The 24,490-nt window shown below is 47.4% G+C and overlaps 1 protein-coding gene across 4 annotated transcripts in view; it reads right to left on the bottom strand.

Annotated features, from left to right (window-relative positions):
• LOC138510525 (zinc finger protein 813-like) overlaps positions 1-24,490 on the bottom strand; it is a 304,868-nt gene that overhangs the window by 207,822 nt on the left and 72,556 nt on the right. For all 4 annotated transcript variants that reach the window (XM_069626241.1, XM_069626242.1, XM_069626243.1 and 1 more), the window contains exons 2-3: positions 22,267-22,402; positions 15,310-15,420 (exon numbers count right to left, since the gene is read on the bottom strand). In XM_069626241.1, the coding sequence (XP_069482342.1) occupies positions 15,310-15,420; positions 22,267-22,402 (247 nt within the window). The remainder of the gene's footprint in view (positions 1-15,309; positions 15,421-22,266; positions 22,403-24,490) is intronic.

Here is a 24,490-nt window from a genome sequence, read left to right as displayed (position 1 = left end):
AGGAGGGATGGTAGGGTATGCAGCCTGCTTTGCTGGGGCCGTAGCCGCCTGCACCACCAAACTCTCCGAAGTAGGGTGCGTTGACAAGTAGCAGGGGGTCACCACTGGCTGGACGGTATTTTTTCAGAAGCGACTTATTCACTGCCGGGAGACTCTCCGGAGCAGTCCTAGCCGCCGTCACCCTTCTTTGTAAAGCAATATGAAATGCCAACACCGGGTCAGTGGGTGGACCTTGCTCCAGGATATCCATCAGGTCATCCTGAAGAAAATCAACAGATGGAGCAGACAACCCCAAGTACTCAGTCACCCTCGACATGACACGCCTATACGAGGATTCGGCATTCGTGCCCGGCTCAGGCCTGCCAAACTCAACCTCCGGAGAGGTGTCAAGACCACTGGCGTCATGTAAGGACTGACGGAGGTCTTCCATTTGATTGTGACCAGACAACAGGTCAACAGGGACATCAGGAGGCACCACCACCTCCTCATCAGACCCTTCTTCCATCTCTGAAATGTAATCCAAAAGGTTGGAATAAATCCATCCTGGGTGGAGGAACAGGGAAGGGCTCAAAAACAGGCCTCACTGACTTACTGAGCCTGCCTCAGAGTTTCCACAGCCCTCCGGGGCACCTCTGGCACATTCTCCTCAAAAGGCGTTGAGGGCGCCGATGGAATCGGCGTCAACTGGGGGCGCTGATGACTTCGACAACTGCTTTGAGGCCTGAGTCCCGAGAGTGTCCTTCGACGGCCTCAGCGCCGATGCCTTCTTGGCAGGCCTCACAGGTTCCGACGGTCTCGAGGGCGGCGAGGACCGGGACCTGGATCTGGCAACCTTGTCCGATCGGCACCTCGACGGCTCCCGATGATCGCGCTGACCAACCGAGCCCGAAGGTGTGCGAGTGACAGCTCTAGCTCGTTCCTTGCCGGCTTCTCTCGAAGGCGCAGACGGATCGGTGCCTTGCGATTCGAAAATCGCCATCATCTGCTGGCGGAATGGGTCCAATTCGCCCGGTGATTAATACTTGGTGGGACAAGTCATCCACCGTCTGGCGTAATCCTCCGACGAGGACGGGGAAGGCGACTGGTGATGGCGCTTCCGCAAATGCCTAGAAGAGGCAAAGGAATGGCGGGAACCACTCCGAGACCGAGACCCCCTGACCCTACGCGGACGCGGAGAGTCGCCCCTCGAGTCGTCAGTCGAAGGTCCAGCAGATTTCGACTTAGGGTTTTAGATAACCTACCTACCGTTAATTTCTTCTTCCACTCCCGCAAGGCCTTCGATTTCAGGGACTGGCATCATCGCAGTCGTTGGTGGCGTGGCTTTCGCCGAGGCACCAGAGGCAGACGTTGTGCGGGTCTGTGATGGACATTTTGGAACCGCAGTCCCGACACTTTTTAAAGCCCGACTTTGGGGTAGAAGAAGACAGACATTTTCGCAATCAAAGTTGAAGAACCGAGCGCACCGAGATTCAGAAGCGAACACGTTCGCGGAAAAAACGGAACTAAGGCTAAGGGCGCCGTGCGTCCTATATATAACATCCGGTGACATCGACCCTCGATGAAGGACGCCTACGCCGAAAAGTTTGCCAAAGCAGCACAGCTGTGGTCATTACTGTCATAAATGTGCAATACGTCGGAGGACACAAACCCCTTGAAAAAGAAGTGTTCCTGCTCACATCTCTATAAGAGCCTGAGTGAGTCCAGCCAGGGCCCGTGTGTTTAGGAGTCCCAAAGGAACATGAGTCAAGTAACCTATTGTCCCTGTCACTAGATTGTGTGGTTTTTGTGTTCTGGGGCCCGTGGCCATGACAGCACTCCCCCTCAAGGCCCCTCTCAAGGCCCTCCCCCCGGCCCTGGTTTAGTGGGGTTATTGCGGTGAAACTGCCTGATTAATCATGTTCACTGGGCTCCCAGGTCCGATCTTGGGGTCCATAACCTTTCCAGTCTATAAGGTAGTATAGCTTGGACCGGACCATTGCGTACTCCGGGTCTGTAGGTAAGGACAGTCCTATTCCGCAAAAAAAGATAGCCCAGCAGAGTTGATGTGAAGATTGTGCTTTTGCGGTTTTCAGATATTGTAGGTTACGATGGTCCGTAATGACGGTGACTATGTGCCTGGCTCCAAAAAGGTAATGCCTCCATACCTTGAATGACGCTTTTATTGCTAACAGTTCTTTATCTGTGATCACAGTTCAATTCGGGAGCAGAGAACTTACGAGAGCAGAAAGCCACGGGATGCAATTGTCCTGTTTCGGGATCTCGCTGAGACAAAACCGCTCCCATTGCTACGTTGGAAGCATCGGTTTCGATGACGTATGGCAATCCGGGTCGGGGGTTCCGTAAAATGGGTCCTCATGTGAATGCTCGTTTTAGGGTCTGGAAGGCTTCTTCTGCTTCTGTGGTCCACTGAAATCATTTGTTCTTTCGCAGCAGGGATATGATGGGGTGAACAATCTGGGAGACTCATGGGATGAACCGACGATAATAGTTGGCAAACCCGAGCACACTTTGTACACCTTTCGTGGAAGTTGGTGAGGGCCACTGGAGGATGGCATCTACTTTGTGCGTGTCCATGTGTACCCCTCGCAGTGCGAGTATAAACCCGAGGAATTCAACCTCCGTTACGTGAAACAAGCATTTCTCTAACTTGGCGTACAGCCGATGTTGTCGAAGTCTTTCTAAAACAGCCCGGACATGTCTGACATGATCCTCCTTGGTGGTTGAGTAAATGAGGATGTTGTCAATATAGAAGAGTGCGCACACGTCCAATAGTTCACGGAGCACGTCGTTCATAAAATATTGGAACGTTGCAGGGGCATTACATAGCCCGAAGGGCATAACCTGATATTCGTAAAGGCCATATTTTGTGCGAAAAGCTGTCTTCCACTCATCCCCCTTTTTGACTCTTACCAGATGGTAGGGCCCCTCGTAAATCCAATTTGGTATACATTTGCATGTTTTTTACTTGATCCAGAAGTTCTGGAATGAGTGGCAACGGGTACTGGTTTTTTACCATGATCTAATTGAGGGATCTGTAGTCAATGTAAGTTCTCAGGTCTCCCTCCTTCTTAGGGACGAAAAATAAGGCTGAGGAAGTAGGGGATTTTGACGGCGAATGAAGCCGTTGGATCAGTATTTAGCCAAGTATGTTTTTAAATGTTGGTTTTCTTGCTCTGTTTGCGCGTAAATCCGACTGCAAGGAATCTGGGCTCTGGGTACAAGATCAATTTGGCAGTCGTACGTTCTGTGCGGGGGTAAGGTATTCGCTAGCTCCTTTTGAAATGCATCTTGGTAATCCAGGTATTCAGAGTGTAAAGAACTGGTGAGACCTAATATGATTCCTTTCTTTGAACTTGGTTTAGTGTGATCTTTCACTAAGCATTCTTTGTTGAAACAGGTGTTGGCACAGTCTGGGGGGAAAAGTCAGAACTCTTTTACACCAGTCGATCTTGGGATTATGGGTTTCCAGCCAAGGCATCCCTAAGATCATTTGGAACTGAGGAGCGCCAATGAGATTGAATGTGATGTCCTCTTGGTGACCTCCCTGACCCAGAAGCGTAACTTTTTCGGTATAATGCATCACTGGGCCAGATGATAACTGAGATCCATCCACCGCTGTAACATTTTCCGATCTCTGCTTCTGTCGGAGAGGAAGATCTGGATAGCCAAATCTTGGTCAATGTAATTCCCCACAGCTCCACTGTCAATATATGCTTCTAAAGCATGCATTTTTGATGGGGATTTCTGGTCTACTAAGAGCACCGGGATGACTAGGTGCGAGGTCTGTATTGGTTCCTTTTCACCGCTCGACAAGTGGACCGCTACTCTTGCCGGGCGTTGGAGATTCCAGAATCCAGTTCTTCTTTTTCACTCTTGTCAGTTACTCAGACTGTTCTCCTGGGTGGTTTCACTGGACATTCTCAGAGAAAGTATCCTGCTTTGCCACAATACAAGCAGAGCTATTGCCGTCTTCTTTTTTCTCTTTCCGCCTTGGTGAGAGGGCTCCGCAAGCCTCCGATCTGCATTGGTTCTGAGTGTTCATGCGGCTTGGCCTGATTCTCACAGGGTCGCACATAGACCGACTGCCCTTGAGCTCTGGCTCTATCCATTTTCTGATTCTTTTAGGTCAATATATTCAGCACACCCCTCTGGGAGATTTATTACTTGGGCTAGAACGTCCTTAAGCTCCCTTGGTAATCCACGGTGAAAGAGTGTAGTTCTTTTTCCCTCTGACCAATTTGTTTGGACTATAAGACGGTTGAAGCAGGCGATGTAGGTTAACAAATCTTGGTTACCCTGCCAGAGTGACAATTCGTTGTCCAGAGCCTGACCTTGGGCATGCCGTGCAAATAGTTTCTCAATTTCTTGCTGAAAACTCCCAAAGTCCCCAAGCAATGGGTCATCTTGAGTTACCAAGGGTATAAACTAGTCCGCCGCATTTCCTCCCAAATATGAACGTACAAATGCCACCCAAGATTGATCGTAGGGAAGGCCCCAGGCCTGCACAGGAAATGAAGGCGGCATTGATTCATGAATACAGCGTACTTATTTGGATCACCAGTGAAGCGTTCGGGCGGAGCTAAGGGAACCGCCCCTGGAAGAACCACCTGTACGCGCGTTGGCATTGACTGTGGTGGCGGAATAGGGTGGGCCAGCCCCGGTTATTCGGCTTGGCCAGCCTGTGCTTGGAGCATCTGCCTTGCTTAATCATCCGTGCGTTCTTGATTCATAAGGAGGTCCCTCCTTAAGGCACTGGTTTCCTGTCTTGAGGCATGAACTTCAGCCTGTAACTCTCCCAGTAACTGGGCCAACTGGTCCGTTTCTGAAGTTTCCATAACACCCAGGCAGAGATTTGTCGGAGGCTTTGCGTTCTGTTACGGTCACCTGGTCTCTGCAGAGGCGTTGGGGCACGGTTGCAGCCCTCCGAGGGATGAAACTCCTCTTGTCTGTTCCTCCCTCTGCATCTGTGTGGGGAACTGCGGTGATGAGCAGTGGGGTTCTTGCGTGAATATAAGGGGCGGGGTCGTATGAGTATGCAGCCTGTGGTCCCTGACCCCTTTTCCAGACCTCTTCTCCCTGGATGTGGCTTCCCTGGGGTTTCACTACTCTAGAGGCTCACCTGCTGAAAGATGATGAGCTCTCTGTCCTGCTGCTTCTGGCAGGGGCGCTTGTTGAAGGGAACCGAGTTCCTTCACTGGTCCCTTGTCGTGGAAGTCCAGGCCAGCTGCGACTAGTCCACTTCTCTTGTAGGTAAGTGTTTCCTTTGTTTCCATTTGCCCGCTTGTCTTCCGACTGTTGTAATTGTATTTGTAAAGTTCGTTCTCTGTCCTTTGTATGTAATGTCTCTTTTCTTTGCTCTCCCCTTGCAGGTGGTGTAGCGGTGCCGGCGGTAGCTGCGGTAGAAGAAGCGGAGCCGGTGGTACGGAGGAGCGGGGCTGAGATGGAGCTGGTAAGTAGCCTTTAAATGATGCCTTAGGGTACGCATTGGGTTTTAAATGCGACAAGACCCTGGGTTGGTGTCATTATGCCCGCTCCCGGGGAGCCAGTTCAAGCCCTGCGTCCCCGAAGGCGGACATCCAGTCCCCAAGGAAGGACCCAGCAACCCCATATAGGGGCCCTTTGGACAGTGTCCTGGTGCCATAGGCGCCAGGCTCATTATGGAAGTGCTTGGGTGCACTTACCTGATGCAGACCATGCTGCAGGATCCCGGCCTCCTTGAGGCCTGAAAGGAACTACTTTACCTGTGGGACTAATTTACCATACGGGCGTGGTCGGGGAAGGATACATACCTGATTGGAGGAAGGATACATACCTGGAACTTCTTCCAAGGCTATTTAAACCCCACCCGAACAGCCACACGTGCTTCGCGTTGTTCTGCATCTAGCAGCTGGACGCTCACCGTGTCTGCTCCTGCATTCTGACTTCTGCCACGCCTGCCAGCATCCTGGATCACCTGCAAAGGAAGAGAAGAAGAGAACAGAAGAAGGAAAAGTCCTTACCTGCTCAATTTGCATCCCGGAGACATCTCGCCGACAATCCTGAAAAGGAAGACTTATTTAAAAGCTCATCGCGTCGATCGCTGCAGCGCCGCATTCCACTCACCTTTACAGGGCGCCTCCATGTTCAGCAGCGATCATCCGGATTCGCAGTCACGCCCCAGCGCCTAGGGAGAAAAAGACCAGAACAAAAGGTGAGAGAGAGAAGGGAATAAGGAAAGCTAAATCTCCATGTTAAGACTTACCTGTTGATTCATTCCCTCTTCATTTCGGGTCCGCGCCGCATCCTGGCATTTCCGGTCCCCGGCCCCTAAGGGGAAAAAGAGACATCAGCGTTAATGAGCGAATGAAAAGACATTACCAAAAAACGCTCATTAAAGATTTACCTGATTTCTACAAGGATTTCACCTCTCATCTCGGGTCGGTGCCTGTTCCCCGGCATTCCGTACCCCGGCCCCTATGGGGAAAAAGACACTAGCATTAATACATTAATGCATGGACACAAGGGGAACCTCTTATCAAAAAACGTACCTGGAAGCCAAGCAAGTTTTGTTCTCACCAATCCGAAAATCCAGTGAAGTAACTGGATACCAACACGCCCCTGCATTAGAAGCAGGATGGAGAGCTCGTCCTTCCAGACCCCAAGGTGAGACGCTACGAGGAATCACAGAAGGGTTTCGAGGAGGGTGAGAGGGGAAAGTGGGAGGCTGATTGCATTACCCCGCAGACAGTTAATCCCCTATTTTCGCCTACAGAAGGATACTTCTGCGAGCCAGACACGCCAGATTTGGGGGCCCGGTCCAGTCCGTCTTCCGAACCCTGCGCATCACCTTAGAAGAGGTCACAGCAGCGCAAACCAGGCCAGCGCCTCTGTGGGAGTCAGGTGAGCGTTACAGTTGGGTGTATTCGGGAGTTCCCACCTTGTCTTGTCTTGGGTTCTCGTTTCAGGACTTCAGCTTCGTGGGACAGAGAGTGCAGGCGCTACGGCGTCGATTCAGGATCTACCAAGAAGATGGAGCATTGCCGTGAGATGCGAACCAGGGTCCAGGTACGGGTGCTGTTGTTGCAGGATCACGAGTTAAGTAGATGGTCCAGGCGGCGGTGAGCGTCACGTTGAGGGATAGGCGAGTTTATATAGTCTTGTTCCCGGCCACGCCCAGTAGCTTTGGCCTGCCTGCTGCCACGCCCTGCCACACCCGATGAGTCAGCACCTGAAGACCAGGCCTAGGCAGCCACGCCCGATGAGTCAGCACATGGGGGATGCTCTTGTAAAATAAGAGCACTCCTGCACTGAAATAAAGTGTGCACTGAAGTAAATAAAAGCACTCCTGCACTGAAATAAAGTGTTCCTGCTCACATCTCTATATGAGCCTGGTGCCAAAGTCCAGCCATGGTCCCTGTGTTTATGAGCCCAAAAGGGACATAAGTGAGTCAAGTGACCCATTATCCCCTGTCACTAGATGTGTGGTTTTTGTGTTCTGCGGCCCGTGGCCATGACAGGGGAGGGGGCGGGCCCGCTTCCGCTTGCTCTCTTCCTGCCAGGGTATCCCAATGCTCCTAGTGTCAGGTCCAAGATTGTCGCTCCAGTCACCACTCCCGTCTCCCTGGCAGGGGTTGGCCTGGCCTCAATGCTTCTGCTCTCACCTCGCCCCGGCCCAGCCCAGCAGTCTAACGCTTGGGTCCATGTCCAGGCCCAGGGCGTCCCCAGAGTACAGTCCACTCCTAGACCTCTCCAATGAGTCCCAGGCCCTTCAGTTTATGACCCACTCTGGCCTCCTCCTGTGCTGGCCCACCAAGACTGCAAAGCACCTTACTCCCTGCCGCTGGCTCGCTCCTCGTGCCTCTTCCACAGTCTTCAACTCTGGTGATGTGGGACGGCCCCCCTCCTCCCTGTGGTGTGGCACCGTCTGCTCCCAGGTTTGGAACCCAAAGTTCTGGGGTGGTTGCACTTCCTTTCCTGCTGGCCTCAGGTGCCGCCTGCTCCTCTTCTCTAGCACCACACAGGTGGGGCAGCTGCCGTTCTCCTGGGGGGGGAGGGCTGATTGCCAGTCACAAACAGTGGGTCCTTTCCTCCAGGCTACTCCTCACTCCTCCCGCAATGGGGATCCCACTGAGGGCTAAGGGGCCCAGTCTGGGTGCCCCCCGGTGTTTCCACTATGAGCCCTTCCACATGCGGGGTCTCCACAGTCATTCACTCCCTGGTCTGTGTCTCACCGCGCTGTGTGCTGCCGCCCAGCTGGATGCCGTCCCTCTATACTCGGGGCCTTCAGGCCCGGGTTCCTCCTCTGGTTCTCTGCTTCCCTCCAGGGCTGGGCCTCTCCAGGTACTGCAGTGGCAGTTGTGACGTCAGGCCGCTGCCGCTTCTTATTGGCACCCACCACCTTGCCAGGCTGGTGGACCAGGGGCAGTGTGGTGGGTGTGTGAGGGTGTGGGGGGGTGGCGGTCCCTCTCTCTCCTGCACTCTTGTAGTCCACTGCCGCAGGCCGGGGATCCTCGGCCTTCCCACCTCAGCTGTTCATGCATTTTTTTCTCGGCCGCTCGGGCTCGGATTTAGCCCAGCGTTGGAACGGGAGTGCCCTGCACCTTCTTGTCCCGATGGGCACCTCGGTTTTCGCCTTCAGGGTGGGGGGTAAGGAGGTACTCCGATCCCCTTTTCATCCCACAGGCTTAGCCGGATAGAAGGATTATGCTTCCTTCATGCGCCCCTTGGTGGCCACTGATGGAAATACAATACTTTGAGAACTATTTCGAACTTGGGGAAGGGGAAGCAGATTCTAAGCTAAGATTGGGAAGAAGCTCTGAACTTTCTTTTGATCACTATTCTTTTGAGACTAGCATCCCTACTGACATCCCTACACAGTTAGTTGAGGGGGCAAGTATAGGTTTTGGATACAGACAGAGACTTAAATTGGACATCCTGACACAGAATATCCTTAGTTTTCCTTAGGTAGGGAAATCCCACCTTAGCACAGGGCAGGTTAGGCCTTACTCTATCCTACCTTTTAAGTTAAATAAATTGGCATTGAGTAGACATTTCAATCTGCTGTCTGTGGCCCTCATTCCGAGTTGGGCGGTAAGGGTTAACGGTCACCGGTAAGGAGACCGGTGCCGTTAAACCCTTACCGCCCAATTCCGAGTTCCCTTAGCGGGAACCGCAAAGGACGTGTGGTCTGACCACACGTCCTTTGTGGGTCCCGCTAAGGGACCAGAGTGCTAATAACAGGCCCGCTATTTGCGGGCCAGTAATTAGCGCCTTCCCAATTCCCATTTAGCCCTATGGGGGCTCAAATGGGAATGGGGAATGGTTGGCTGAATGGGGACTTACCGGGTCCGCACAGGTCGGAATGTCCCGGTAAGTCCCCATTCAACCAGACCGGACCCGGACCCAGGTTTGGAGTCAGCCTTGGCGCTATTACGGCCATAGCTGCCTCCAAACTCGTAATGACCCCCTGTGTCTTGCTTCATGATGCCTTCTTTTGGCTCAAGCATTTTCTCTAGATCCTTTTACATCATACCATAGCGGGTAAAGAGGGTGTTTATTCTCAAAGAATCTTTCTGTTAACAAGGCTTGCTCAGATTTTGTACCCCGGGTCACAGATCTTATATGTGGGTCACGGACAATATAATGGCAATATGCCATTACCTGTTTTGACAATCCAGAAAGGCGTTTCCTTTCAGAGGACAAATACTGTCTCATCCCATGGGATCTCTTCACCGCCCTGGGCCCCGTCTCCTCCAAGATGATTCTCCCGCAGTACACCACCCCAAGGTCATGATCAGGAAGCGTCTGCCTTTCCCTGGTCACCGAGGAGGAGACTTTGGGTAGGGTTTCAGTGAGGGATCCATAGGATTCTTCACATAGGAAGCAACCACAGTGCGGGGGTCATCTGAGAACTAGATGAACAGATATGAGATAATGAAACAAACTTCCATTCTGCTGTTTAGATCAGGGTAAAAGCGAAAGTGAAGAACCCCCAAAGAATGATACATGTCTGTAAGCACATAGAAGACAGTACAAATGATAAGTATATGGAATGTCCATAAGGCTCAGGGCCAGTGCCTGCTGGGTCATCAGCCTAAGACTAAAGTTCAAAAAGGGTTTGTTAAGATCAACACTAGTTCTAGTTCAGGACGACCTCTCCATAATACAAGAACCAGGTCCTTCCTAATTCCTTGGGTCCGTTATCCTAAAACCCTGGGTCACAACAAACATGCTGAGATTCTTAGGCCTTCAGTTCAAGGGCCTTTATTCTCAACAGTCATGTCCTCGTCCATGGGTATCAATCCTATAGCCATTAATACTCTTCAAGTTTCTCGGAAAAGGCTTGCCCAACTGGACCATAACTGATCCTCCTTGGTTGACAATCTATTTCTTCCCCATCATTCATGGCTTAATTTAAAGACTTCTTGAGTTATTGTAGCCTCCCTGCCAATCTCTTCATTCATGCATTCTTGCTTAGATTCAGGTTTGAGTCTTCTACCTAGTCTCTCACTGCCAGACTCAAATGCAACACCACTGACTGGTTTCAGGTACCTCGCCAAGGGAGCTTCCAGGTTAGCAGTCACTGCCTCTCAACTGCTAGGCATGTTTTCTTTATTCATGTTGCTGGATTCCACCAGATCCAGTATTCAGTTCGCCTGTGCCTTTGGGTTCTTGCTTCCTTCTTTGATGGAAAATGTTCTTTAGTTTCCTTGGTGGGCTTGCCGATCCCACCACTGTCAGATTTCTGTTCCCAGTCAATCTCCCACTTGGCATTGTTCAGGTGTGCTAAGGGTTGACCCCTAACAATTGTCGGCCTCTGCGCTGTATGTTTTCAAATGTCACAGCCCTGGTAATCTGACCCCCAATCCATATGGTCCCACTGGCTCAGTCTTCAACCTTTAGACTGCTCATCCTTTGGTTGGTCCTTCTCATAACACGCCCTCTCTTCTGCTTCTCCTCCCTCCAGCCAGCTTCTCTTCTTCCTCCGGTATCCAGTGAAAATATTTCCAACAAAAAAGTAGTCAAACTAATTGTGGTGAAAATGCATCTGCAGTGAAAAAGTCAGCAAGCAAATAGTGGTCAAAAAATGCAGCTGAAAAGTAACCGTAAATGCAGGATAGGGGTTAGTGTTAAGATTAAATATTTTGGTTAGGATTAGCTTAAGGGTAGGTTAAGGATAGTTGTGGGAGGACTGGTGATGTTGGGATTTAGTTAGTGTATAGGGTAGGTTGGGTCTCAGGGGTTTGGTTAGTGGGGTAGATTGTGTGTCAGTTTAAGTTATGTAATGTTATTTTGCATTTATATAGCGCCTTATATACCATTGGTATGGTCTGAAGGCACTGGTAGGTTGAACGCCCTTGGTAACCGAAGTTCAGGTCAGTAGAGAGTTAAAGGTGCATGTGAGCACCGGGTATATGTGCAGCTGGTGCGGTATTCGTGTAATAGCTGCTTTGTAGCGGTAGGTGTGGTGGTTGAGAGATCAGGAGTATGTGTTCGTTGTGGCAGGATTTATCCAGACTGAATGTGGCTGCGTTAGGCCTGATGAGAATGCCTGGCTGGGGGGTGTGTAACCAGCAGTGATCACTTAGAATGATGGGTAGTGAGCGGCGGATGTTGGTATGAGGACAGTTATACCAAATGGTGTCACGGTAGCTCTGTGTTCTAGTCGAGTGGTGGTGTAAAGAGGAGAGTAAGCGCGGTGATGTGATATGATGGGGTTATATGCTCTTTCAAAAGTTCCCTGCATTCCAAACCATACTATGCACATCACACAGTTCAATGCGCTCCAGTCCGTTCCATGCACTCTTATTCATTCCATGTACTCGAGTCTTCTCCACACACTCCTCATGCACTCATGCATTCCAGTCCGACCCGCGTGGTCCAGTCCGCCCTAATACTCCTGACAGTCCCATGTATGCACTTCTGTCCGCCTCATTCATGCATTCCTGTCAGGCTCATGCATGTACTCCTTTCAGCCACTTGCACTCCTGTCCGCCACTCGCGCTCAAAGCTGCTCTATTTACTCCACGCCCTCATCCCCTCTACGCACTCATCAGCCTCTACGCACTCATCCGCCTCTACGCACTCATCCGCCTCTACGCACTCGTGCTTTCCACACATTCAACTCAACTGCTCCTCGCACTCGTCGGCTCGCCTCGCTCATCCGTTCGCCTCGCACATCCGCTTCCCGTACTCATCTGTTCTATGTACTCATCCGCACTATGCACTCGTGCTTTCCACGCATTCAATTTGTCATCCCTCCGCACTCATCTGCTCCCCACACTCGTCCGCTCTATGCACATTCATCTGCTCCAGCGACCTACCACACTCCTCACTTCCGTACTCATTTGCTATCCACACTCATTCCACACTCATCTGGTTTACATACTCATCCGCTCTACACACTCATCTGGTTTACGCTCATCCGTTCTGTACATTCATCTGCTCTACGCACTCATGCGTTCTATTCGCTTCTCTGCATTTACGCACTCGTCCGCGCCACACGCTGGTCCGCTCTACACACGCAACCGCTTAACATGTTTATCCATTCTATACACTCATCCGATCTACTCATACCCATTCAATCTATATAGTCATCTGTTCTTCCACTCATTCATTCATTCATTCATTCTTGCACACGCTTCGTCCATTCTATTTCATTCACGCCATTCACTATGTTTGCTCCTCATGCATTATGTTCATTTTCAGTAGTTTACATCTCTTTATTGTTTCCCTATGATTTATTCTTATTATTCACTTCACTGTTTTGATCTATTGTACTCGTTAAATTCTGTTTGTCCTTCTAGTTTATATTCGGGGTTATTAGCTGTCAATTTCTCGCATCTGGTAGTTTGTTGGCTAGATGTCATTGAGATGCTGTTAGTCTGTTCGGGTTGGTTTGCTACCGGTCGGTTTTTAGAGGAAAAGCCAGGTTTCCAGCAGTTTGTGGAAGGACGTTAAATCCTCGGTTAGGTGGATATGGGATGGGAGCGAGTTCCACAGGGTGGGGGCCAAGGCTGAGAAAGATGATCCGCCCAACCTGACTGAGTTTGTCTTAGGTATGATTAGTAGGCCGGCTGAGCTTGATCTTAAGGCTGTGTGGGGGGTTGATAGGGTTTTAGCTTGTCTTGAAGATATTGAGGTCCGGTTTTATGCAGTGCTCGATGGGAGATGCATAAGGATTTGAAAGTCACCCTTCGGGCTACTGGAAGCCAGTGAAACGTCTTAAGGGCTGGGGAGATGTGGTCTCTTGGGCCGAGCGCAAGTAGCATTTTGGCTGCAGCGTTTTGTGCCCTTTGGAGTTTATTCAGTTGGTACGCGTGGACACCGAGGTATAGGGGGTTTGCGTAGTCGAGTCTTGATATAACGATTGAATGGACCGCAGAGAGTCTGTTGGGAAAAGAGAGATATGGAAAGATGCGCCTAAGGGTTTTAAGTAGGGGTTATGGTAAGGCTAGGGCTAAAAGAGTAATGGTTTGGATAAGTGTTTAAGATAGGGACACAGTAGTTAGCATAGAATAGGGGATAGGAGAAACCTAGGAGTTAGGGTAGAGTAAGCATTAAGATTATTACTTGTCATTATATAGCGCTTTTATTCAAAGTGCTTTACATGCAACATTTGATATTCAATTATTATTACCTAATTGAAATTGCTACTCAATTGTGTTGACCTTGCAAGGATGAAAGAAAGTTGATTTTGGCAGGATTTGAACCTGCCACTAACAGATCACACACAGTACAGCAGCAAGCTCTGAACCCGCCAAGTTATCGTACCGGCGAAAGGCAAGTGTTAAAGTTGCAGTTAGAGTAAGGCTTTGATATTTTTGGTGAGCTGGTGATGGAGTTAGGCTCACTGGTCATCTTCTATTTATTTGGTGTTTTGTATTGAGTGGCATGCAAATAAAATGTTTTAGCGCACTGAAGGGTTAGTGTTAGGTAAAGGTTCAGTGTAAAATAAGGGTTGTTTTTAGAGTTAGGGTAAAGTTTAGAACTGGAGTTAAGCTGATTGAGGAGATTTTGTTAGAGGTTTGGGTCACCGCCTTGTACCTTTCTGTACTTTTAAATGGCTTTCAGACGACCTTATTACTGGCAACATTTTCACAATTTGCATTACTTGTATTCAATGACTGCATTCTCTTTTAAACAGCTTTTGGTCAACTCCTTTTTTACATGACTACATTTTCACATAGAACCCTTCCTTCTTCTGATCTCTCCCTAGTCCAACACCTCCCTTTCTTGGATCCTCCCTCCTATTTGGTGGTTCCCCGCTTGCCTCCTTCCTCCATATGGTTCCCTTTTTCCTTGCCTTCTGCATTCCTCCCAATGCTTCCATGCTCCTTGCCTTCCTCAGTCCTTCTGTCTTTGCCATCTTTGTACACATTATTCTCCCTGCCCTTTGCCCAATCCCTTATTCTGCCTCACTCTCTGAGCTTCCCCACTCAACCCAACTAACCCAGGAGTAGGGCCCCTTTTCATGCTCTGAAACGTGGGCAATCAGTTTAATTAATTGCGGAATGGGGGCATCTGTGCGGACTCCAGGATCAGGTCACAAGATTGGTTTATGCAGTTTGGTCCAACCCCAAAATAGAATGCAGCTAAGGAACTTCTACCTGTCAGCCATGAGCGCACAGTTCCTTGGGCCAGGGTCATACACTTCCAGGCCACCATCTTGGAATCCGGAGGAAACCTATGCAGTCGAGATTGCGGTCATCTTCCTGCTGAACTCTTTTCGCAGGCTGCCTATGTACTCGATTTCCCCTTTGTTCCCTGCCCTCTTCAGGCATGTTGGCCAGTCTCTTTTTTTTTCTAGTGGGAGCCCTCCATAACCCATACCTTATTTTTAAAATACTGCAATAAGGGAGAATGACAAATAATGCCACAACAAGATGGCATGGCACCATACAGTAACCTTTCCTCACCAAACTTTAACTGGGAGCAAAAGGGAAATGAAAGAATACCTGTGCATTACTGGGTGTGTTTGCTAATCTTTTATTTAAATGGCGCCTCCTCTGAATCCAATGGGACTAACTCGGAGACAACACTTGAAAGCTGTGTATGCAGAATGAGAGGGCGATAGTTCCAGTCCGCCCTTAAAAATGCCTCTTCTAAAGGTACACAGTGTGCATGCATTGTGTATAAGTGACTATCAGTTTCTGAGCGATTGAAGGGTGAATGTGTTATGAAGAAATACAAACTGAATGGTCTATAACTGCTTGCTAAAAAGAGGCTTTTTCATTTATCATAGTTGTAGTCATTGCATGAGCATGTCATGGGTGGGGGAGATATTGTTCAGGCATGGCAACCTTACGAAAGCACTGAAGCCCTTCTCACCTGGAGAATGGTCGACACTGTGTCTTTTCTGAGCGTTGTGGTGGTCCACAGGATCCAAATCTTCCTTTTCGTTAGGTTTTATTGAGAAGACAGAGGAGGCAATAAGCGGACCTGTTATTAAAAGAAAAATTCTGTTAATATTGAACTGATTTTTCAGTACATAGAGTTGACATTGGCTTTATCATGAAGAGAAATGCGGGAAGCATGCCGAAACACCCAGAGGGTTCTGTTGTGTTTTTAGTCTAAACACCAGGGGATGGAATCACAAAGCCAACATTTAACCCCCAAATGTTTTACACTTGTTTAAATTTAGGACATTTGCCACATAAGTGCAAATCGCACATAGGAAAACTTGAACACATGTTGCCTAAAACAGAAAAGTAAAAGGAAGTTATTCTATACCGTACACTGCTTGAATAAACTCAGCCAAGTGGTGCAATTCCATCCAATCTTATTTTCGTGAGAAAATTGTGTTTATGCTCAATGATCGTAACTAAGTGGTAGAGCGCCATTCAAACGATAACTCAATTATCTTCACTTATTCACCCTCGATTTGATTTTTCTACCTCTTGCCACCAGCAGACTATCAAATATATATAGTTTAAATCTTACAAATTGTCTGAATGATCCCTGTCCTTCTACAATTAATAAAGAATGTGAAGACATTCCAAATCCCACTATCACAGCTCTTATACATTCTTTTAAAGCACTGTTTAGTACCAAATGATTTAAAACAACCATGGGCTACCCCTCATATAATTTTTTTTTTTTTTTTAAAAACACACGCACACTCTTGATCCAAAGGCCTGCTCCAGTTACCATCGAATCACTAAGGTTCTAGGTGAAGCAGCTTCATAACAACTCCAGTTCCTAGAGCATCATGTCTTACTGGTCGATCATAAATCTGGATTCCGACCACTGAGAGGCATGGAATTGACAAATAATTGTCCACCTAATCACTGAAGGAGGAAACATTGGTCGTATACTTCTGGACCGCTCTGAAACCGATACCTTAGATCATACCCTTCAATTACTAAATGAGGTAGCAGGAAAATCGGATAACACAGTCTCTTGGATTGCTTCGTTTCTTTCTAACTGAACTTCTAGAGTCAGCATAGGCAAAGTAAAGTTGTAACCTGCAGTGTGCCTCAAGGCTAATGTATGTTGCCACTAACATTAAATAGTTAAATAGTTATTTAAAACTTAATTTTTTCCTCAAACTTCTTATACGCTTAGGAGATGTTTTGCTGAATTATGTCAATATATAATTTGAGCTTGGCAAAGATCAGCAATCCAATATTACGCAAATACAAATTACAATTGGTTGCAGTTAAACCATGACAAAACAGTTTTGCTTTTGCTTGCGTCCACCTCAAAATCTCTGAACTCAGCTCCCTTCAAATAACCAGAAATCTCTCTCTCTCAGGATACTCTAGCACTATCCAACAAAATGGGAAAACCCTAGGAGTCATCTGTGGCTCCACTCTTTCTGCAACCCCGAATTAACTCATTATAATTTCTGCCAACTACTTTCCAATGCTGTTGAGATAATTACATCCCCTACTTTCAGGGTCTCACTGTGCTGCATTCATAAGAGCCCTTATTGGCTTGAAGATGGATGATAACACGATGTGCAGGCTCCCGCAAGTATGCAGTTAAACATCTTCATATATTACAGAACACCATGGCTCACATTCCAACAAATACCCTAGAAGCAATGTGCTATGTGCAGGCTCCCGCAAGTATGCTGTTAAACATCTTCAAATATTACAGAACACCATGGCTCACATTCTAACAAATACCCCAATACTGAGGAAGCTACAATGACTCCCGGTTAAATCAAGAATAATTTTTAAACTGCTCATCCTTACCCACAATGCTTTATATGGAAACTGTCCATTGTACATTAAAACACTTCCTAAAAAAAGCATTTCTCGGATTGTCCATTAAGATCAAATCATCTAAATGCTCTCCAAATTCTCAGGATCAAACGCACGTGTGTCTTTGGATGGTCCTGGCTGTAAGGCATTGGAACGCGATACCCTACAATATTCGCTGCATCAAGGAGCTTTTTCCATTTGGAAAACATTCAAAGGTTACTATTCCAATCTTCCTTGGAATGCTTCCATCGTCTTTCCACCTCATTCTATGATTGCCTCATAGTATGCTTAGATGCCTTTGGGCTGTAGTATCAAAAACAAAAAACAGACTCCATCTGCAGGTGTAACTTGGTGGGATGTCAAATTACAGAGACCAGCCACAAAGATAGGTGAGCTTACAAAATGGTTCCTTCTTATCAAATTTGTTGCAAATGATTTTAATAAGCTCATCATAATCGGTTTCAATCCCAAAGAGGAGAAAAGTGCAAAGTGTTCCAAAACATCACACCTCATTGCACTGGTTTTATTTTACCTGGACAGTGCACTGAATGATCAGGTGTGTTAAGTCTGAATCAGGAGTCGGACAAGATGGCATCTTGGTTTAAAGTTTTCTTTATTTTAAACCTCCCAAAACCCAAGCTGTCCCCATATCCCTTGACCCCAATCTAAAGAAAAGAAGTCTTAGAGTGCTTGTGAGGATGTTTTACAAATTAACTCAAGTCCACCTTCCAAAAACCTATCCTGGTCCAACCTCTGTCCCTACCACTTGTTACAAAGAAATTAACCAAACGTTTAACAAAAAGGTACAATAATGGTTTTTGCCCAACATAAGAATGGTGGCTGGTTCCTGACCCAAGGGCTCCTTGCCCCGCTGCAAAGTTCCAGTTAGAACACCAAATTTCACTGATAGAGCCTTCAGTTTTTGGGATTGACTCTTAATCTCCGGTTAGTCTCTTTTCCTTGTGATTCACAGACACTGTCTCAGTCTCAGGTCTGCATTCAGTCTTTGGGTGGTTCCCCGGCACAGACGTCCCCACCAGGTCTTTTCCCAGGATTCCCCACCCAGGAATCTTGGGTGGGGAATCTCCCTCTATTGTACTCTCTCCACATATGTATATTGTAGTTTTTACCCCTCCCTGGGGTCTCACTTTCTTCGCCCCACCCTGGTGTTTGGCTGCGTTTGTCCGCCTTGGGGGTCTGGATTCTTCTGCCCAGCCTTGGGGGCGGGGGAGGTCAAGAAAGGGGGGATCTGGCCGCTTCTGCCCTGCCTTGTGGGATGAGGAGGGTCTACCTTCTTCCACCACCCTCGAGGTCTGTCCCTCGCCCCGCCTTGGGGCCTTTCTGCCCACCACCCGGTTACATTGAGCAATTGCATACCTTCCGTTTCTGAGCGGTGCTCGTTCAGGTGGGTCATCCAGGAGTGCAACCTGGCTTCTCTTTTCCTGACTTCCTTTCACAGGTTACGTGTTTGGAGCCTTAGTTCCTTTCCAACTGCCATTCTGCAGGGGTCCTGTGTCAGTTTCTTGTAGCAGCTATTTGTTCCTGCTCGGGTGCGCTCTTCCTCTCAAGGTTCTTCGTGACCGGCCCTTTCTGGTCTGTCTCCTGGCTGAGCTGCCATGCGTTCCACAGGCATGTCTGCACCTGGGTTCGGCACGCTGGGCGATTGCTTCCTATCTCCTGCCACACCTCCCAGGAGGAGGTTTCCTGCCCTCAACTGCTCCGTGGGTGGCTCTCTCCTTCCTCAAAATCTGATTGGAGCTTTATTTTTCCCACAACAAGGGGGTGTGTCTGTTCTTTAGATGTGGAGTCAGAAACCACACTCGCCATTCGTGTATAAAAATGCCTGCTATCACAAACGTTAACTTCCATATAAACAATAAAACTGGCCGTTTCTTGGGACATTGGAACATTATATATAGAATCCTATATAGGGATGCCTATCCTCTAAGGGGGAAGAGGGTTCACCCTCAGTGGGATCCTGCTTGCCCTGTCCCCTAAGGGGTGTTAAGCATAGCAGGCTCACCTCCCTAGTCTCAAAGAGGTTAGCTGCCCTTGGGGAGAGGAGATGAATTCCAAGGACTCGTCACACAAGTGACAACAATTTAACTAAAGAAGTTGAAATACTTTGTAACATTACAAAAGACGAACACAATTCTGCATTTACGATTATTTTGTCCAGTCAAGGCACTGCAAAAAAAGATTTGTTAGGAAATAACTACATTGACAATGTGGACACACTCATAACTGGGCAGAAAACCCCTCCAAATACAGGCGTTGAAGGACAAGATTGATCCTTTTAGTTCCATGTTGGTAAAAGTATTGCAGATAGTAATTATATCTATACACCCAATCTTCTAAGTTTGTCTGTTCCTTGGAGACTGGGAATGTACAAAATGACACCCAAATGTAATTTATTTCATTTGTAAAGCGCACATACAACCCAGAAGCATTGAGGCACTGTTGCACAAACCCAGCAAGACTCTCCTCATGTGGGAGAGGAACCATTGGACCCCAATATGAGTTTTGCGGTAATTCCGAAGTAAATTGCTGAATTACTGCCAAAATCGATCACAGTTACAACCATTCAGTGCTGTCGATTTACCACGGGATTCCGAATATTGGCAAGGCAGTGTTTATTCCCATTTTTGGAGTCCATTGGAAGCCATGGGAATTTTGGCGGAATTACCACCGCAGTAATTCCGTCGATTTTTGGCCTTAAAGTGTAGGATTTACCTCCAGCATAACACTGGAGGTAAATCCTACACTTAAAGGACAAACTCATAATTTGGCAATGCAGTAAAAAATGGCAGAAATTATGTTGCAGCCACACTTTTTTACTGCACCCCCAAACTTGTAAGGAGGCCCATTATCTCCAGAAATGAGAGGCAACCCATTATGATATGATATGATATTTTATTTGTATCGTGCTCGTACAAAAGTGTTTCAGAGCACGACTAGGCAAGGGAGAGGAACAGGGGAGAACACAAAACAAAAACGATCTTACTAGGCCGAGTGACATTGAAAACGTGCAAGTGCATGGGAAAGGGAAAAGGGAAAGGGAAAAAGTGCATGGAAGGGGGAAGAGTGGAAAGTGCAGAGCAGATAAATAATAAATAAAAATAAATAGAAAATGGAGGCAATAAACAGTGGTTCTTTACCCCAACCAAGTGACAGATGGCACACTTATTACCACATCTACATTTTGGTGCCATCAAATAAATATTTATGGTTTTGTGGTTACAAACACCTTAATGTTAGGTTGATTGTTGTGAAAAACCAATTGAGCGCCAAGTTCAATCTGCATTATGTGCTTTAAACATCTGATCATCACAAACATCTGTCAAAATTAAAGATATGTAGTAATTCTTATGTTCCCAAAATGAACTTTGATTTTATGCACAGCAGCAAGAAACCCTTATTGGTGCTATATGTTCCTTTCCTCTACAAGTATAGAGTAATTCGAAAGAGTACAATAGGGGTGCATGATCTTGGAATAATAACCTTCACGAAAATAATTCATATGGTTAGTTCACATTTTGATGAGGTGCTTTGCTTAGTAAGAGAAGTGCAACATTCTTTTTTTTCCATTAGACAATTCTATTGCCTTCATAACCAAACAAACAGAAATAAAAAGAGATTGGTCACAATAAATCAAATCGTCACAATGGTTTACAGCCAATCCTGTGCCCCCCGGTCTGTTGTAGCAGTGACACCACACTCTCGTCTCCCAACCCCCCATCCCCAGGCATCTAATCTCCCTCTACCCAGAAACCCAAATCTTATCTGCCTTTTCTGGGCACCCTCGTGCAGTATATATTCAACGCTCCATGGCCACACAAATGTTTATGTCCGCCACCCATGGTCTGCACTGCAGGCGTTCTAGGGCCTGCCATTTCCTGGCAATATTTCATTTTACCAGTCCAATCGCTGTGGACAGTTTTTCATATAGGTTATATGAGTTTTCACCCCAAATCCCCAAAAGTAATAGCTTAGGGTGCAAGGGTATCTCCATGCCAAATGTCCGAGATAACTTGTTGCAACATGCCGTCCAAAAGCAGCTAACCTGTGGACATTCCCATAGAACGTGGATAAAAGTGGCCTCCCGTATTTCAAATCTCAGGCAATCGGGGGCCATCAATACAACCCATCGGAACAGCAAGGATCTGGGATAGTAGATGCTATGTAGTATTTTTAGCTGCACCAGACGGAGCCTAGAGGATATTGCCACCTCTCTAGAAAATATCAGGGCTTCCACCCAATCCTTCTGTTAAATAGATCCCCCATCGACCTCCAATTTGTGAAATTTTAAAAAGAGCCAGTATTGCAACATTAGCACAAATAAATAATGTCCTTTTTATTTATTTTTTAAATCGCTTCATCTGTCTCATGGACACATCATTTTGTCTCTCAAAATGTCCTTCCTTCTTGGAAAGCGTCCCACTCAGATTACCACCAATTATCTGTTTCTATAATTAACAAAAAATAGATAATAACAAATACAATTTTAGACTGTGTAGCAAGGTCTTCAGGTCCATTACAAATCCTTTCAGAACCCCAGTACACATTGCAACAGTGTCTACCAGCGCCCGCTCACATCTGCCATATGGGCAGTGTGCCTTTGGTGTGATGGCAACTGTCCTGCAGGACACACACAATGAAAATGCATGCCCTCAAACACCATCCGGCCTCCACCTCGGTAGAAATCTCTGTCGCTGACTGATGCCCTCATTATAATAAAAAGAGTACCTCTGTCAACATAACTCTCCTTTTTATCTGGTTGTGCTGCTTTCAGCAACAAGTGGGGTGGGTCTAGCAAACACATACCTGACAACACAACTCTCACCCAGAGAGAGTGAGACACAGAAAGAGAGAGACAGAGAGGAAGAGAATGCATGGACAAATGGTGATAATGATTGCTAGAGCAAGAGAGCACTAGATCGGCATACAATACTTTCGGATCAGCTACTACTACATTAAAGGAAATTATGAAATCACACTAACTAAACTGAAATGGGGCCCAGCCTGAGTGTTTAGTAAGATTAAAAGCTCCTATTAAAATAAAACAATTTAACTTTACCCAGAGAGATCAAGGCTTGGTGAATTTCCTTCATCACGTTCCTGTAAAGTTCCTTCTGCCATTCATGTAACAACTTCCACTCCTCTTCAGAGAAACAGGCAGCAACATCTTGGAATGTAACAGGAGTAGCAAGTTCCTGAAACAGCAAATGTTACCCGACATAGTAAATGACATACAATTCATCTATTTATGCACACACAAAATACATTGCACAGCCGTTTGATCAAAATGTACAGTCTCAAAAGTCTGCTCTCAAACTTACAAATGAAGTTACAATGGAAGATGCATATTTTTATGTATCGGCAAGTGTGATTGTTTTATATTTGGAGATGAGGAATATACGGGGGGGACATCATAAAAGTTGTATGAGAGGCATCAACAAAGTGCTTGTTTGATGAAGAGGGTTGCATCGGTGTAAATGTCTGAATTTGATTCTCTTCTATGCAATATTAATTTGCAGCCACCCCTGCACTCCGCTTTAGCTCGGCTGTGCAGGGGAGTACAGGTGAGTGTGGGACCACCCCCCCCACCCCTGGAATGCACATCAAATATGTGCCCCTTTCTCCCTCTTTTCCCCCCTTTGTTGTATTTTCATATTCATGTATTTTCACGCTCCATGGGCTCTTTCCTTTGACCTCCCACCTGCTTCCTGCAACCTTGTAGTTTCCCGCCCCCTAGTCTGCCCCCCCCCATTGGCTGCCGTTCTCACTACAGTGAGTTACAAAACATTTGCAGCCACCCCTGCACTCCGCTTTAGCTCGGGAGTACAGGCGAGTGTGTGTTAGAATGGATTTCTAAACTCTGCGCTGGTGAACAGAGGTTTAGGAGGCCACTCGTTAGTGAAACAGGGAACACTTCTGCTAAGTTAACCATGACAACTCAAGGTAGCATGGAGAGCAGCCAAGGCTAAGTCTCAGGAGTAGTGGAAGTGACCTGAGGTCTTGGGTGAGCACACACAGTAGGACGACAAGAATTACCCTCAGACAGTAGTATATAAAAAATATACAATGTATTAGGCCCAGAACAAACACAGGTGAATAACGGAAAACACAGTAAAATCACCAGTAAAATATATGTACGATCACTTTTCGGTCAATGCGCTAAAGTGTAGTTTCCTGGCAAAACCTGTCGGGAAGGAAAGCAGACAAACTTTAATACATTGGGCAACTCCAGAGATGAATATCCCTAACTTATAAAGTCCAGCCCTACAAAGATTGGAGACCTGTACTCAGTGTCAAGTTTGTGCGTAAAAGCACTCAGTGATACGTAAAGGTTACAAAGGGCAATATTCAATGGGAAAGAAAAATTACCAAGAGATTCTGGAGTGTGGAAATTCAGTTCCGATAGTCAGAGGAGTATCTTCTGCGCAGAATAAAGCGATCCCTAACTTTCGGATGGCTTTAGAAAGCAAGAGCCACGCAAGCCAAGGCAAGGACCACAAGGGATCCTTTGTGCAGAAAAACGAGTTGGATGAACTAGGGGCCAGCGGTAAATGGTATGATTACTCACTGCCCTTAGCTCACTCTGGTCCCAACTTGGCAGGCTTGGAGATGGTCGCCTGGAGTACAAAATTCCCTCCTTGATTAAACTTCAAAGTGCACAGGCACTGCGGGCGTGGATGCGTGTACAGTTTACAACTGGAGCTGGACCTCTCGTCACAAGTGCAGTACACCAATAAATGTGGTCTCAGGACACTTGAAGAAAGGCGGGAAAGTCACAAGCAGCAACCACCACCATCGCACAGTGATGCAGGGGCACCCAAGTCTTGCGGTCTGAAGCAAACTTCTCTCTCGCGGCTCAAAGCAGCTGGGTCAACGAAATCTGGCAAGGAGATGCTTTGCAGTGCGAACTAGGATTTCCCCAACGCTTGACACAAAACTCAATGTTGCAACGCTCCAACGCAGGTGTTGAGGTACAAGCTGGCCAGTCCACTTGAGGGTCCAGGGACACTTCTAAGAAGGCTTGTTTGCAAGGAGGCATCGAGAATGATTGGTCCCACCACTCCAAGGGGTTGAAGCACCTTTGCAGGTCTTCAGGGATTGAGCACAAAGCAGGGCTCTACCGAGACAATAGCGGGCGCAAGTGCCAAACCTTCTTTGCGCGGTTCCGGATGGTGCTTGGATAGGCTTTGCTTCTCTGGACACTTGGCTCTGTGTATAGGTCGATTCGGGCCTAAGGGTGATCTCCCGGTCTGCACGCAGGTCCCCTCCTCATATCCCAAAGT

This window comes from Ambystoma mexicanum, chromosome 6p (genome assembly GCF_040938575.1).
Source record: "Ambystoma mexicanum isolate Mex_15411 chromosome 6p, UKY_AmexF1_1, whole genome shotgun sequence".
NCBI lineage: Eukaryota > Metazoa > Chordata > Amphibia > Caudata > Ambystomatidae > Ambystoma > Ambystoma mexicanum.
The sequence above is the reverse complement of the archived record's forward strand: the minus strand, read 5'-3'. Positions and strand labels throughout refer to the sequence as shown.